Below are 16704 nucleotides of genomic sequence, written 5' to 3' on the forward strand. Positions count from 1 at the left end.
CTCTTCTGAGAAATCATGTTAGTCTATTTCCGTTATCTTTTCTTCCTGATTTAGTTCTACACTCATTCCCTTACTTATGGGATCCCTAGTTATGTTTTCTTCTAATCCATTATCCATTTTTAACAATGGGCTGCTTTGATGAATAGAAAATCCTTCATTATGGGAACTGAGGATGTAGCTCAAGAAGTAAAACACCTGCCTAGCTAGCACAAAGCCCGAAGTTCAAATCCCAGTACCACCACCACCAAGAGAAAAGTCTTTCATTATGAAATAATCAAGCCAGCAATTTTTTTTAGGTTGTGCTTTGGGTATTATTCAAAAAATAATCTGAAAAAACACATTTTTGTCAGGCACCCATGGCTCAAGCCTGTAATCATAGTTATTCAGAAGAGGCTGAGATTTGAGGATCGTGGTTCAAAGCTAGCCAAGGTAGGAAAGTACATTAAGATTTATCTCTAACTACCAAAAAAAAAAAAAAGCTGGAAGTGGAGCTGTGGCTCAAGTGGTAATATTAACTAGCTTTGAGAAAAAAAGCTCAGGTACAGTTGCTAGTCCCTGAGTTCAAGGCCCAGAACTAGCCAAAAAACAACCAAAAAAAAAAAAAAAATTTTATCTTAACAAAAACATTCACCATTTTTTCATTTTATTGTTACTATTTGCTGTTGCTAGGGATCAAACCTAGAACCTCCACTGGCCCAATATCTAACTTCTTTCATTCTGCTGTATCTTATTTAGGCTTTTAAATAACTTCTGAGAGGTTTTGTTTTACATGGTAAGAGGGAATTTTGGTCAATTATAGGGCTTAAACTCAGGGCCTGGGCACTTTTCCCAAGCCTCTTTGTGCTTAAGGCCAGCACTCTACTACTTGAGCCACAGCAGAGGTTTTTCTGAGTGGTTAATTGGAGATAAGTGTCTCACGGGGACTTTTCTGCCTCCTGAGTAGCTAGGATTACAGGTGGGATGCACCGGCACCCAGCTCTAGGTCTCCTTTTGTCCTTACATAAAATAAGCCAGTTTTCTGAGCACCACTAACCTTATTCTTACTACACTATTTTTATCATATTATGTTTCCAACATTCCTGAGTCAAGTCTAGTACTAATTCCTATTTTCTTGAAAAAAAACAAAAAAAAAATATCTAACCTAAGGAAGTTTTTACACATTGCTTGCTAGATCAATGAAAAATCCAAGACCCCCCAGGGGTTCAATATTAGCTAGCATTCTTCCCCTAACAAAATACCCAGTTAGGAAATGCTTTTAAAAAAATAAATATGTTTATTTGAAAGTGGAAAAGAAAAGAACCTAGCCAAGAACAAACCCTGGTATGTAGAAATCACTGATTCCTATGAGAGCCACCCATAGACCATGCTGGAGCACCCAAAAGGTCAGGTCTGTAACATTCTTCTGTGTCAAACTTGTACTCAGCAAGTCACTGGTCTGTGTGGGCCCTAATTATGAGCATAGACAGCTGCTTTAGGCTGGATGTCTGGCTGTCCCATGCCACTACCTCAACCCACAACACCGACACAGACTCAGAGAATTACATGTCCTCAACACTCCACTTGTAGGCAAGTTCCTCCACTGCCTTCTTACTGGCAAGCCTGGCAAAGCGCTTCTGTTCAAAACCATTGGATCTGTAATAAAAAGAAACATATTAATCAGCCAGAACCTTGAACTGGATATTTATTTTAACAGAGAGGTAACAATTTGCAATATAATGAATGTGAAGAAAAGGCAGTTATGTGAAGATATATTCTATTGCACATGCAATAGAATCAAAAAGCGAACACATAATTTATCCTCCTCTAACCCTTCAAACCCTCCTGCTCTGATAGTTACTTCAAACTCTTGCCACCCTCCAAAAAAGGCCAAATCACTCCCAGCCAACATCCACATCTTATAACTTTTCCATTCATTAATAAACATTAAGTAAATTATCATTAGATATTAGAAAACAGGCATTGTAGCAGGCATTGCACAAAAATGAATGTGACAAAGCATCTGTCTTCATGAACTCACAGACTCAAGAAGGAAATAGACATCTAAACAATCATTAAAATAAAAGGCACTGGGCTAGGGTTGTAGCTCAGTGCTACCACCTGCCTAGAACATACAAGGCCGTAGAATTCAATCCCAATAAGTGTAAAATAAACAAATTGCATAAACCATGATAGGAATATTGATGATGTATGTATCACAGAAACAGAATGAGGGCTTATTCAGCTTAGAGAGCAAGTCAGGCTCTATGAGAGCAGACACTCGTAGGTAAATAGATGACGTGGAAGGGTTCTGAAGACATTACTCCTAAAACAATGAATAGAATTAACGTTCAAGTACTATACTTTAAAGACACAACATATGGAAGACTTCAGACCACAAGTCATCATAATTCATCTCTAAACTTCAGAAAATATTAGAAGTGATTAATACACAAAACAAAGGGTATCCTATTCTGGACCACACCAATTATTTGTGCAGAACTTTTTTATTATTACTTTTGGTGCTAGTCCTAGGGCTTTGACTCAAGGCCTGGGTGCTGTCCCTAAACCTTTGTGTTCAAGGCTAATATTCTACCATTTTGAGCCACAGCACCATTTACAGCTTTGGGGGAGTTAATTGAAGATAAAAGTCTCACAGACTTCCTTGCTTGGGCTGGCTTTGAACCTTGATCCTCAGATCCCAGCCACCTGTGTAATTAGGATATCAGGTGTGAACCACTGATGCCTAGCCTTGTACAGAACTTTTTTTAAAACCAATCTTGGGGCTTGAACTCAGGGCCTGGGCACTGTCTCTGAGCTGCTTTTGCTCAAGGCTAGCACTCTACCACTTGAACCACAGCCAATTCTGGCTTTTTCTGTTTATTAGTACTAAGGAATCAAACCCAGGGCTTCATGCATACTAGGCAAGCAGTCTACCACTAAGCTACATTCCCAGCCCTATACAGAACTTTTAAAAGTATTTTGAGGAAGAAAATAGGAGGAGAAATGTTCCAAACGTGAATAGTATGTGTGGAACTCAGAAATAGAATCAAGCAAAGCAAATATTTCATCTTATGATTACAGCAAAGAAAGTGAACGTAGAGTGATTTAAGAATGGTAGAGAAATAGAATTACCTATCCACTCCATCCCAGCGATATCCAGGCCAGATACTGAATCTGTTGGGAGGAGGGGCTGGGCCACTGTAGCGAGGCCTTTCTAAGGAAAGAATGAAAAATGAAGTTAGCTGTTTGTGCAAAATTAATTCAGTTGAATGGCAATGGAGAAAAAAATAATTCTATGTAGAAATTCCTATTGAGTTGATTCTAAACTCCGAGTTACAAGTGGCCGGGGCGAGAGTGACTCATGCCTGTACTCTAGCTCAGATATGAGAGTCACAGTTCAAAGCCAGTCCCGGCAGGAGAGTCTGTGAGACTTTCTTCAATTAACCACCAAAATGCAGGAAGTGAAGCTGTGACTCAAGTGGTAGTGACAGCACCCAGGCCCTGAGTTCAAGAACCAGTACCAACACAAAATAAAAATATAAGAGATACAATTGTGTGAGGTAGCCTGCTCTGCACAAAAATATAGGTGACCTAATAAGGTCACTTTTAGCTCAAATAATTTCCAGATCTCTTACCTTTTTTATTCTTATTCTCCTTGGCTTTATTCTTCTTGATAAAGTTGGCCATGGGGTCCCCCTCTCTTTCTTGTTCTCGTAGCATCCGATCCAGATCTTCATCATCAATATAGCGGGCCAGAGGTTTTTGCATCTCCTTTATTGCATCCTCCACATTTTGTTGCTGTTGGCGGCTCTGGGCAAGACTAGACAGAGAAGTATGTTTGACATTTCTACTACTACACTAACATGTACCACACTGTTCCACTGGTAGAACTTCCTCTTTATAGTAGCCTAAGCCAAATGGTAAATTCCCACGATATACACTGGGAGTAGAAAATATACTGTATGAAGGAAATTCAGTTCATACCAGATAACAGCACTAAAGAAGAGCAGAGAAAAAAACATGCTCCAGTCCCTACAAATTTGTTTTCTCTTTCTGTGGTGTCCTTACCCTTTTCCCCACTGGGCATACAGTTCATCTTGTTCTGAGTCTTTTTCTGCTTTTCTCCTTTGCTCTAACCGTGCCAGTTTCAAGTTCTTCTTACGACCAAACTTGTCTCGAAATACAGGTTCAGCAAACTGAAATTCAGCTGAAAAGAAAAATAATTGTTTATTTGTTTTTATTTTATTTATTTTTATTTATTTTTTTGGGGGGTCCGGTCATGGGGCCTGAACTCTGGGCCTGGGCGCTGTCCCTCAGCTCTTCAGCTCAAGGCTAGCACTCTACCACTTGTGCCACTTCCGGCTTTTTTCTTTTTGCTTATGTGGTACTGAGGAATCGAACACAGGGCCTCATGCATGCAAGGCAAGCACTCTACCACTGAGCCACCTTCCCAGCCCAGTTTGATTGTATTTTTTTTGGTCAGTTGTGGGACTTGAACCCTGGGCTTGGGCACTGTCCCTCAGCTCTTTAGCTCAAGGCTAGTGCTCTACCACTTGAGCCACAGTGCCACTTCTGGCTCTTTCTGTTTATGTGGTACTGAGGAATCAAACCCAATGCTTCATGCATGCTAGGCAAGCACTCTTCTGCTAAACCACCTTCCCAACCCCCCAAAATACTTTTAAAGATAAGAGCTAGGTATCAAAATCAGAAATAACATTCCAGTGGATGAATCAACTGTTGGGGGTGTTGATGCATAAAAATTTTTGTAGCCATAGATCAAGTAGCTCCTATCAACATCTAAGTATACACTGAGAAAGGGACTGAGAACTGACACTATTCAAGGAACAGAGAACCACTTTATCCATTAAAACTAAAGCTAGCTGGCGCCAGTGACTCATGTCCATAATCCTAGCTATTCAGGAGGTTGCGATCTTTAGATTGCAATTTGAAGCCAAGAGGGCAGACAACTCCAAGAGATTCTAATCTCCAATTACCCAGTAAAAAGCCAGAGGTGGAAATGTGGCTCAAGTAGTAGAGTGCTAGCCTTAAGCAAAAACATCAAGCAAGAGCTTGAAGCCATGAGTTCAAGTCCCAGTACCAACACACACCCACCCACACACACCCAGTACCAACACACACACACACACACACACACACACACACACACACACACACACACACACACACACACACACACACACACACACACACACACACACACACACCCAGCACAGAACTAAAGCTAGGTGCAGTATACCTAAGAGGCATAAGCAGGATTGTGGTCTGTGACCAGCCAGACAAAAACACAAAATTCTATCTGAAAATAACTAAAGTAAAATAAGACCTGGGGACATGGCTCAAGTGGTAAAGGACCTGCCTAGCGAGTGAAAAGCCCTGAGTTCAAATCCCAGTACTGCCAAAAACATTCAAAATAAAAACAGTTGTAACAGTAAATAGAAGTCTAAATTATCAGGTATAGTAGACTATAGTAAAAGAAGAAAAATAAAGAGGAAGAGAAAGAAGTAATGCTGGTGTTGGTAGAGGAGGAGGAGGAGGAGGAGGTACATCAGCCTAAATCACCTCTTTTGTATTTTTACCTTCAAATGCCATGGTTCTTTGGTCCTGTTTCTGGAGTTCTTGCTGCTCTTGCTGAATGCCTCTTAACACCAACCCAGTTTTAGCCCCAGAATACATGTGTGTAGCCTGTTGCAATGAAAAACAGAGCATCCACCATCAATTAGGTGATTTAGAGGTTCAAGAGTCTACATAGTTAGCTTCACTTTTTTTTTTTTTTTTGGTCGGTCGTGGGGCTTGAACTCTGGGCTTGGGCACTGTCCTTGCACTCTTCAGCTCAAGGCAAGCGCTCTACCACTTGAGCCACTGCGCCACTTCCAGTTTCCTAGTGGTTTATTGGAGATAAGAGTCTCATGGACTTTCCTGCCTGGGCTGGCTTTGAACCTCGATCCTCAGATCTCAGCCTCCTGAGTAGCTAGGATTACAGGCTTGAGCCACCGGCACCTGGCTTAGCTTCATTTTTATCTAGAGGTCAGCAATAACCAAAACCACTAGCTTTACATCCTGATTATTGACCACATGACTCACAACATAGAAAAGAAGGAATTTAATTTCACAAAAAAAGTAACAGTGCCATCAAACCATTAATATATCAAAGAAAAGGTAAGGATCTGTATGCCCTACTTTTCAGTATGTAAGCCATATTCATGATGGCTCACTCTCAAGTCACCTAATCATAAACTGGCATCAAGCTCTGAGTCCTCTAACAAAGATCTAATGAATTAAATATTCCATTTAAAGTACAAATCCAAGCAAACCTATGGTTCTCAAATTTCGAATATATAATAAAAATAACTACAGAAGATATGAACAAGGAGAACTTGTTAATGACTTCTGCCTTCAGAGAGTTCCAGAGAGTTCCTTTTTATTCAGCTTTACCCCAACTTGATTCTCTGGGACGTACATAAAGCTAAAAATAGGGACGAATCCTGTGAAGAAAGGTAATGGCCTAACATATGTGAGGTCCTAGTTCAATTCCAAAAAAAGGGAAAAGAGAGGAAGAAAGGGAAAGGGAGAAAATAAATATGGCCCTGCCTATAAAGGTAGGATACTTGAACCTTCTTTCCAGTAGGCTGACTCCTTCGAGGTGGAGACAGATCAGAATCAGAAGATTTGGTCTTCTGTTTCCTCCTTGGTGGTGAGAGGTCAGAATCAGAGTTTTGGTGTCTTGGTCTGTTCCGTGGAGGTGACAGATCTGAATCCGAATCCTGATGAGCTGGCTTTTGTTTATGCCGTGGAGGAGAAAGATCTGAATCAGAGGCTTTCTGGAAATCACCTAAGTAGGAAGAAGAATCTGATGTGTGACTCTAGATGAGAACTTACATGAAATATTCTATGGCTGGAAGAAGAGTCTAGAAATTAAAGAATACATTAAAGAATATTAGGATTGGGAATTTAGCTAAGTGGCAGAGTACTTGTCTAGCATTTACAAAATTCAGGCTTTAATTTCCAACATCACCAAAAAAGAAAAAAAAAAGGAAAAAAGTTCTCTTTAAAGCACCTTTAAAAAATAACCTATCACTCTAGGGTACAATATTTACTTCTCTTGTGAAGAACATATCACTAAACAAAAATACTGAGGACAAGAAAATAAAATCAGAGACCATTTTTAAAAACCAGTGGCTCAGTGGTAGAGCGCATGCCTTGCATGCATGAGGCCCTGGGTTCAATTCCTCAGCACTACATAAGCAGAAAAAGCCAGAAGTGGCAATGTGGCTCAAGTGATGGAGTGCTAGCCTTGAGTTGAAGAGCTGAAGGAAAGCACCCAGGCCCAGAGTTCAGACCCCATGACTGACAAAAACAAAAACAAAAGCATATGAGTTTCTATTCCCAAGTGACTAGTAACTAATGACTGTCAGTGAGATTAATATGGAAGATCTCAAAACACTCATCTATGCTACAGTTAAAAATCCCCAACTGCACAACAGAATGGGAAAAACCTGGACTCAGCCCTCTATGGTGTAGCAAAACATATCCTAGATGCTTCATAGACCACAAAGTATTTTTTAATTTAAAAATAAAAATACTGCCCGGTGACGGTGGCTCACATCTATCATCCTAGCTACTCTGAGAACTGCAGTTCAAAGCCAGCCCAGGCAGTAAAGTACCTATGAGACTTTTTTTTGTCAGCCATGTGGCTTGAACTCATAGCCTGGGCACTGTCCCTGAGCACTTTTGCTCAAGGCTAGTGCTCTACCATTTTGAACCACAGCATCACTTCCAGTTTTCTGGTAATTAATTGGAGATAAGAATCTCACAGACTTTCCTGTCCAGGCTGGCTTTGAACCATGATCCTTAGATCTCATCCTCCTGAGTAGGTAGGATTACAGGCCACTAGCGCCCAGCTCCATGAGCCTGATGCTTATAAACCTAGCTACTTGGGAGGCTGAGAGCTGAGGATCATGGTTCAAAGCCAGCTAAAGGCAGGAAAGTCCATGAGACTCATCTCCAATTAACTACCAAAACCTAGAAGTGGAACTGTGGCTCAAGTGGTAGAGCTAGCTTTAAGCCTTGATGCCCAAGCCCAGAATTCAAGCCCCACAACTAGCATGCACGCACGCGCATGCGCGCGCACACAGACAGACACAGACACACACACACACACACACACACACACACACACACACACACACACGCACACAGAATAAAATTATTTAAAAAATAAAAATACTATCTAGGAAGAAGACAGAGTTTAAAAAAAAAAAATCACTGCATAAGCCTAAATTCTAGATAAAAGCATCACAATTCACCTTCCAAAAGACAATCTGCAGTGAGTATCAACAGTTTTGGACACATCTGTACTTTCTGACCTAATCAATGTCTTAGCCTTCTAGGAAACCCATCTAAAAGTAATTAATCTACAGAAGTAGATGAGGAAACAGTCCAAAACAAGGCCAAGTTTATGTTAAATCTTTGCTAAATAATTATAATAGCATAAACTTAGAAATAATCAAAAGCAAATATTAGGAGATAATTAAATTTATGGACTGTAACACCATTAATAATTATATTGACATATAACTTTCTGCAGACCTGAGGAAATGTTAAATGAAGACAGCAGGCAAGATTACTTACAAAACTTGCATGTTCTGCCTAAGTAGGCTTAACCATACCAAAAAATCTTTCCTTTCCTCTCTACCACTGTAACTTTTTTTTTTTTTTTTTTTTGTTGGTCGTGGGGCTTGAACTCTGGGCCTGGGCGCTGTGCCTCAGCTCTTCAGCTCAAGGCGAGCGCTCTACCACTTGAGCTACAGCGCCACTTCCGGTTTTCTGGTGGTTTATTGGAGATAGGAGTCTCACGGTCTCTCCTGCCCGGGCTGGCTTTGAACAGCGATCCTCAGATCTCAGCCTCCTGAGTAGCTAGGATTACAGGCGTGAGCCACCAGCGCCCGGCCACCACTGTAACTTTCTAAGTCTTCTAAGCTCAGCTTCTTGTTTTTCAAAATTTTTCCAAAGAAATTCGTATCTAAAAAGATTCAAAAGCAAGCTCCCAGCATTAAATCTCTCACATGGACAGTCATGTACTTACCTTTAGAATCAATCTGCTTCTTATCTCCAAAGTGGGATTTTGCTTGTTTTTTTCGAGGAGGAGAAAGGTCCTGGTCATGCACATATTTTCTGTTCTTGGAATGTGAGGAATCAGAGGGTTCTGGCTCCTTCCAGTGTGGAGAAGTCCTGCTAGAGGTGCTTTTTGGAACCTTACTACTTTGGGTTCTAGATAGTGAATGAGCGACTTTAGATGCCAAATCAGGGGAGTCATGACGGGTCCTCCTGAGATGCCGTGGATCTGAGGAGTCAAGAGTCCTCCTAGATTGAGATGCATCATGGGAATTGTGGGCCCTTCTGGGGGAAGGGATACCTGAGGAGCCATGATGGCTTCTCCTAGGAGATACACCTGAAGAATTATGATGAGACTTCCTGGGGAGCAAAGCATCTGGTGAGTCATGGTGGACCCTCCTGGAAGATGTGACTGAGTCATGATGGACCCTTCTTGGGGGTGATGGATCCGGGCTGTCGTGACGGACCCTCCTAGGAGGGGAGGTTTCTGGGGTGTCGTGACGGACCCTCCTAGGAGGGGAGGTTTCTGGGGTGTCGTGACGGACCCTCCTAGGAGGGGAGGGATCCGGGGTGTCGTGACGGACCCTCCTAGGAGGGGAGGGATCCGGGGTGTCTTGATGGACCCTCCTAGGAGGGGAGGTTTCTGGGGTATCGTGACGGACCCTCCTAGGCGGGGATGGATCCGGGGTGTCGTGACGGACCCTTCTAGGAGGGGATGGATCCGGGGTGTCATGACGGACCCTCCTAGGAGGGGAGGGATCTGGGGTGTCGTGATGGAAATGTCCATGTGACGGTAGGTCTTCACTGTGGCCTAACACAAAAGCAAATAATCAGATTCCAATAAATGTTCTGTCTACTCTCCCCCAGTTACAAAAGATGCCCCAGCAATAAACTTCTCAGAGATATTCAGGAAGTGCAAATGGTCTACATGGTTCTTGCGTAGCTGCAGCAAGCCAGCCCTCTAGATATCTTGAGAATAATTCCACTTGTCTACCAAGTCATCAATTTGCAAAGCATTTTAAATGAATTTTTGGTGCAATATTCTGTAATACCATAACAGACATCCTCGTCTTACAGACATGAAGACAAAGGCTTCGAGGAACCACGTGATCACAGCTACTAAGATAAAGTGACAGCTGGGTACCAGTGGCTCACGCCTGTAATCCTAGCTACTTAGGAGGCTGAGATCTGAGGATCGAGGTTCAAAGACAGCCTGGGCAGGAAAGTCCGTGAAATTCTTATCTCCAATAAACCACCAGAAAACCGGAAGTGGCACTGTAGCTCAAGTGGTAGAGCGCTAGCCTTGAGCTGAAGAGCTGAGGGATAGTGCTCAGGCCCAGAGTTCAAGCCCCACGACCGACCAAAAAAAAAAAAAGATAAAGTGACAGGCAAGAGCCCATCTTCTTACTTTCAATCTACTTTCTAAAATCTAGATTATAAAGGGCTCCTACTAAGTGGCTCCTGCTGGTATTTATCCTACATAACATAATTTATACTCACTCTTCTTTCAAAAACAAAAGCTGACTGAATACCAAAATGAAACACTGCTGAATATTTAGTCCATGTCTTTATGGCCCTTGTGTGAGGGGCTGAAAAAAACTGACCACTTACCAACATGTTATACAGATTACTCAATCCTCATGACAAGCCTAAGATATATTGTTATTCCCATTTTATATACTCAAAAAAACTAATTTGCAAACTACATTGCTGATATGTGATACAGAGGTAAACATTTATATCCAGGTTTGTTTTAAGTCCAACATCCATGCACAATCTTTAAAAAATATGTAGCTGAGGAAAAAATATGTAGCTTGAGACCTACTAGAATAAAAAATATTTTTAGCAATCAGGACATATTTAAATTCTAGTTCCTCCTCTCCCTCAAGTTCTTGTATTTATTGAGTTCCTGGGGAACTCAAATACAAATAAAAGCTGAATGGGGCCTAGCTGGTGGCTTTCACCTGTAATCTTATCTACACAGAACTGTGAGAGCTGAGGATTGAGAGTTAACTTATTAGCCTAGGGATAGGTCTGGAGTGAGCAAGCAGCACAGAACGCAATAGAAAAATGTCGATATTTAAGAGAACAGAGAAATTCGCTCACCAAAGGACAAAAACATTGGTCCTTGAGAGGATAGAAATAGCCAAGGCATCCAAACTGCTCTCTATGGACTCCTTCCAGGTCCTAATGCTATTCAAAGTGCTCTCCTATCCTGGAGCAGAGGAGTGGGTGCTGAAAGGTTCCAAATAAGTCGCATTCTGTCTTCACAACCCTAATACCAAAGCATGTTCTCTAACTTCCCATATCTTGCTACTTGTACTGATTTCTTTTTCCCACTGTATCTTTCAGGATTCATGACACACATCATTCTTCATATAATCTATGCATTCCTCTAGAAGAAAAATGTACAAGGGAAAAAGACCCATCTTGTAAGTGGGAAATTTAGATTTATCTATTTTTGGAACTCACCTCCCAGAAGCTTCCATTTAGCGCTAGAACGAAAGGCCTCCATCTGCTTTACCTCCTCTGGACGTTCATCAACAAATTCAGCCACCTGTGGGAGTGAGGACACTATGCTGAGGACAACACAGAATCCAGCCAAGAAAGTTGTGTCAAGAACCTGAAAGCATGACCATTCCCATCTCTAACATGAATGGTGCCCACACATCCATACAGGAGTGGTCATGGAAAAGTACACAGTGGTCCTCGGTTAATTTTCCTCCATAAATATCTCACTGTCACACTTCTGGCTTCACTGCAGATTTGTTTGTTGGCTATTCAATTTCCCTTCAAAGGTTAATTTCTTTCATTACAAACTTTTCATTAACTTCCCAGGTATACAACTGCCACTTGTGAGCCAAAATCGAAATTCTTTTCACAGTCTTACATTTATATTCAGAGTTAAATCAGGCTGCTTCCCTCTTCTTCCTAATATTCAAGGACTTTAGGTCCTTTTTTCTTTTTTTTTTTTTGGGGGGGGGGGTCCAGTCATGGGGCCTGAACCCTGGGCCTGGGCGCTGTCCCTCAGCTCTTCAGCTCAAGGCTAGCGCTCCACCACTTGAGCCATGGCGCCACTTCCGGCTTTTTTCTTTTTGCTTATGTGGTGCTGAAGAATAGAACCCAGGACCCCAGGCATGCAAGGCAAGCGCTCTACCACTGAGCCACCATCCCAGCCCCACTTTAGGTCCTATAAAACCCTTCTTACTGTGCAGGCAGTCACAATGACAGAGGTGTTTTGGTGGTGGGAGTTTGAACTCAAGACTTCATACCTCCTAGATAAGGCACTCTACCACCTGAGCCACATCTCTAGCTCTATTATGCTTTAGTTATTTTCAAGGATGGTCTCAAGGTTTTGCCCAGGGTCAGCCTTGACTGTAATCCTCCTGCTTATGCCTCTCAAATAACAGATTATAGGTATAAAAACCATGCCCAGTTTATTTGACATAGTCTTAGTTTTTACCCAGAACCTCAATCTCCCTAACTTCTATTTCCTCAGTAGCAGAGATTACAAGAGTGAGCCAATATGCCCAGCCTTGACAGGTCTTGAATCCAAACCAAAGGAAGTCATTCAGGTATAGACAAAATCGTAGAGCCTTCAAAGGTAAGACCTCATTTCACATCTTTCAAACTCCCAAACAAATTAGAATCTTTTCTGTATTATCCCTGACAACTAAAAAACCTCTGTCAGGGGGCTCAGTGACAGAGAGCTCGTTATCTCACAAAACCCCATTGCATTTTCAACAGTGTTAGAAAGCTTTTAGTTCTATTGGACCCACATCTGCTCTCTTATTACTTCTTTCTCCCCACCCTAACTCCGATCTCTTCCCACGTGACAGCTAGCATAAAGAATGGCTAGCATAATGAATTCTAGTTGCAGAGTAACTGTGGACAAGGTACCTTGTTTTGCATCTGTATTTTCCTGCTCCACCCTCAAAATATTTCTGCAAAGAAAGACACTTGGGTGCTGACCAAGCTAGCAAGTTAGCAGGCTAGTGCTTCTGTGTGTGCAGCTTTTTCCCCACAAGACTGAGAAGCCTGCATCATTTCAAAGTTCTAACAAACGGATTTTACAAAAGATACGTACCACAGGCAAATCTCCATCATCATCCTCATCCTCCTTGTCTGACTTAGTGGTAGAAATAGCCGTCCAGCTCACATCATCATCCACAATTCGCATTCTATATGGCAACAATAAAAGATCAAAAAGATCCTAGATAGAAGCCTAAGAACTTACCTGTTTTAAAATAAAGTTCAAAATCCTTCACAGTTCAGATTCTGTTTATATAAACTTTATCCCATGCCACTGCTAGCTTAGTTCACCTTACTGTCGGTAATCTTTTGATGCCTACCTAGAATGAGTGAAATTCCTTACCAAGTCAGTTTTCACAGTTCCTTCCCTCTATCAGGCCTACTCCTCTCATTTTTTTCCCCTTGTTTTTTGGGGGTTTTTTGTTGGTCATGGGGCTTGAACTCTGGGCCTGGGCACTGTCCATGAGCTCTTCTGCTCAAGGCAAGAGCTCCACCACTTGAGTCACAGCGCTATTTCCATTTTTCTGGTGGTTAATTGGAGATGAGTATCACAGACTTTTTCTGCCTGGGCTGACTTTGAACCTCGATCCTCAGATCTCAGCCTCCCGAGAAATTACAGGCATGAGCCACTGGCGTCCAGCTTCCTCTCATTCTTTACCAGGAACTTCTTACTCATTTTCCTGGTCCTAGCACAAATATAACTTGCCTGGATCTAAATGTCTCTACTATATACTCTTGGAATATCTTCATTGTATTTTTATGAAAGAATTTAATCAATTACCAGTATAGTTAGCTATATAAAGCCTCTATTTCCACTAAACTATATGCTCTAATGGACTGATTAGTTGACTATTGGTTTTGAGACAAAGTCTCACTATGTAGCCCAGGCTGGCCTTGAACTTAAAATCTCTTTGCCTCCCAAGTGCTGGGATCACTGGAGTATACCATCATCCCTGGCCACTTTTGCCCTCATTTTGAGGCACAGTCATTATGTAGCCCAGGATGGTCCCAAACTCTTGATTCTTTTGCCTCAACCTCCCAAGTGCTGGGATTATAAATGAGCATTGCCACATCATACTGACTAAAATATTCTTATTCACAGAGGTTTCCTCAACACTGTTCAGTAAAAAGCATAGAAAGAAGGTATTTACTCCATACCCATGTGTTCTTGGATCTGAAAACTCAACTTACCACAGATTCTAAACATTCAGGGAAAAAAAACTGCACATGTACTAAGCAGATACAGATTTTCTTTTGGTCACAAGTCTCTAATAATACAGTAAAACCCACCATGACACAACACCTACACTGAGCTATGTGTTAAAAGTAATCTAGAGATAATTAGGTTTTTAACATATCTGTGGATAACCACCAACAGGTAATTTAGGATAATTTAAAATTTATACGAGTACCATGCCACTTAGTATAAGGAGAGTACCTGTGGATTTGAGAAAACAGTCCCTGCTGTCCAAAAATACTGAAGAACAGCTGTATTCAATAAATGTTACACAGATGAACTGTAACGTGAAGATATCTGAAAGGCCACTATACAACACCTATTCAATCATTTAATATAAGTATGTTTGGGAAATTCAGAAATTCAGACTCAGAGTTTTAAAAAAAAAAAAAAAAACTTCATGGGGGCTGTTTCCGGAGGCTGCCCAGAAACAAGCACAAGGTTCAGAAATGTATTTCCTCCATAGTTCCGGAAGCTAGAAGCTGAAGTCAAGCCCCAAATTAAGATGCCCATAAGGCCATGTCTGCTAAGAAGCCTCTGAGGAAGAGCTTTCCCTGGCCCAGCCAGATCATGACTTGTGGCAGCATAAACCCAATCCAATCTTAGCCTCCACCTCCACACGACTATCTTCCTCCCTGTGTCCAAACTTTCCTCTCAAACGGGCACCAGTCGCCCAATGTGGCACTCACTCTAATGGGAGTACAGCCTCACCTTTAACTGTGTGTGCAAAACTCCTACTTTCAATCCTGCCATGCTGAGGTTCCAGATGGAGGAACTTGGGGAGGGGGGATGTTACTCAATGCCACTGGGCCATTGCCTCGGAAGCTCAAAATGAATTTATACAGTTTTTAGGAAGGTGGCGGGCGCATGACACCGCGCGGTGGGTCTTTGGGGTGGGGCGGGTCCCTGGGATTTGGGGACTCCACAGGCCGACTCTGGAGGCTTCTGAAGGAGTTCCACCCTTCTCGGGGTGGAGGGGTGTGGGGGCACAGCATCCCACCCCTGGGGGAGAAGGCGAGACTCCGAGGCGGGAAAAGCCCGGGCGTGCACACGGGGACGCCGCTCCGAGGAACGACGCGGAGGGGCGGCGGGTCGGGCCCGCAGAGCCCCGGGGCCGGGGCCGGGGCCGGGGCCGGGGTCGGGCCGGGGCCGGGGTCGGGGGGGCCGGGGCCGGGGCCGGGGCCGGGGCCGGGGCCGGGGTCGGGGCCGGGGCCGGGGCCGGGGCCGGGGTCGGGGCCGGGGCCGGGGCCGGGCCGGGGTCGGGGCGGGGTCGGGGCCGGGGCCGGGGTCGGGGCCGGGGCCGGGGCCGGGGTCGGGGCCGGGGCCGGGGCCGGGCCGGGGTCGGGGCGGGGCCGGGGCCGGGGTCGGGGTCGGGGTCGGGGCCGGGGCCGGGGCCGGGGCCGGGGCCGGGGTCGGGGCCGGGGTCGGGGTCGGGCCGGGGCCGGGCCGGGGTCGGGGCGGGGTCGGGGCCGGGGCCGGGGCCGGGGCCGGGGCCGGGGCCGGGGCCGGGGCGGGGTCGGGGCCGGGGCCGGGGCCGGGGTCGGGGCGGGGCCGGGCCGGGGCCGGGGGCGGGGTCGGGGTCGGGGTCGGGCCGGCGGTTGGCGGCCCAGGGAGGCGTAGCCCCGGGAGAGGGGCGGCGGGCGCCGCAGGCCCCGCCCCGCCAGAGCCAACTCACCCCTTGCTGCCGGACCCGCCAGGTTTCGGACGCTTTTTTCGCCGTTTGCGACAGGACTCGGAGGCTCCGTCGACGCCAGAGTCCGGCCCGGACAAGTAACGCTTCAGATACTCGGCCTTGGAGAGCGGCGGAGCTGCCGCCATGGCAGCGGCGGCGGAGCGGAGAAGGCTCCGCGCAGGGGACAAACTTCCAGAACGCGAAACGGAAGGCGGCCGGGTAAGACGCGCGGACGTTCTGGAGGCGGGGCCGGAAGCGGAAGAGGCGGTGCGCGCGGGCTCCAGGAGGAGGAACTCGCTGGTACTGCGCGGCGCTCGCGCCTCGGGAGCGCTCGGGACGTTCAGGGAATGGCGCTGCTGTGTTTCTTTGCATCCACACAAAACAAGCACTCACTGACCGGGGCCGGAGGCGCCGACCCACACTTGATCCCGCTTCCGCGACTTGGGAGCCAGGGTAGAGGACCGACGGCGCCAGGTCTGCAGTGCACCTGTTTGAATACCCGTCCATAGCTTCCTAGCTGTGCAAACCCGGGTAGTTTAACCGACCACGGGAGTCACAGTGGTACAAAGACCTGTGTTTGGGAGGACTGAGATAATATCGCCCCGGTAGGCGACTAGAACCGTGTCTGACATAGAGTTCACAGTACATTTTA

At 44.7% G+C, this 16704-nt stretch overlaps 1 protein-coding gene across 2 annotated transcripts; it reads right to left on the reverse strand.

Moving 5' to 3' along the window:
- Nucleotides 1–1250: 1250 nt before the first annotated feature.
- Nucleotides 1251–16266, reverse strand: Bud13 (BUD13 homolog). Of its 2 annotated transcripts, none has more exons than XM_042683008.1 (10): nt 16056–16266; nt 13199–13292; nt 11584–11668; nt 9083–9922; nt 6612–6829; nt 5577–5682; nt 4048–4186; nt 3615–3799; nt 3112–3193; nt 1251–1632 (listed from the first exon to the last, which is right to left on the reverse strand). In XM_042683008.1, the coding sequence occupies exons 1-10, from the start codon at nt 16196–16198 to the stop codon at nt 1539–1541; spliced, it is 1986 nt and encodes a 661-aa protein (XP_042538942.1). In that variant the 5' UTR covers nt 16199–16266; the 3' UTR covers nt 1251–1538. The 2 variants fall into 2 exon arrangements, with proteins under 2 accessions (XP_042538942.1, XP_042538941.1); XM_042683007.1 differs by having other exon boundaries at nt 5577–5685.
- Nucleotides 16267–16704: the final 438 nt, after the last annotated feature.

The sequence above is a fragment of the Dipodomys spectabilis genome, unplaced genomic scaffold (assembly GCF_019054845.1).
Source record: "Dipodomys spectabilis isolate Male_0828 unplaced genomic scaffold, ASM1905484v1 ptg000076l, whole genome shotgun sequence".
NCBI lineage: Eukaryota > Metazoa > Chordata > Mammalia > Rodentia > Heteromyidae > Dipodomys > Dipodomys spectabilis.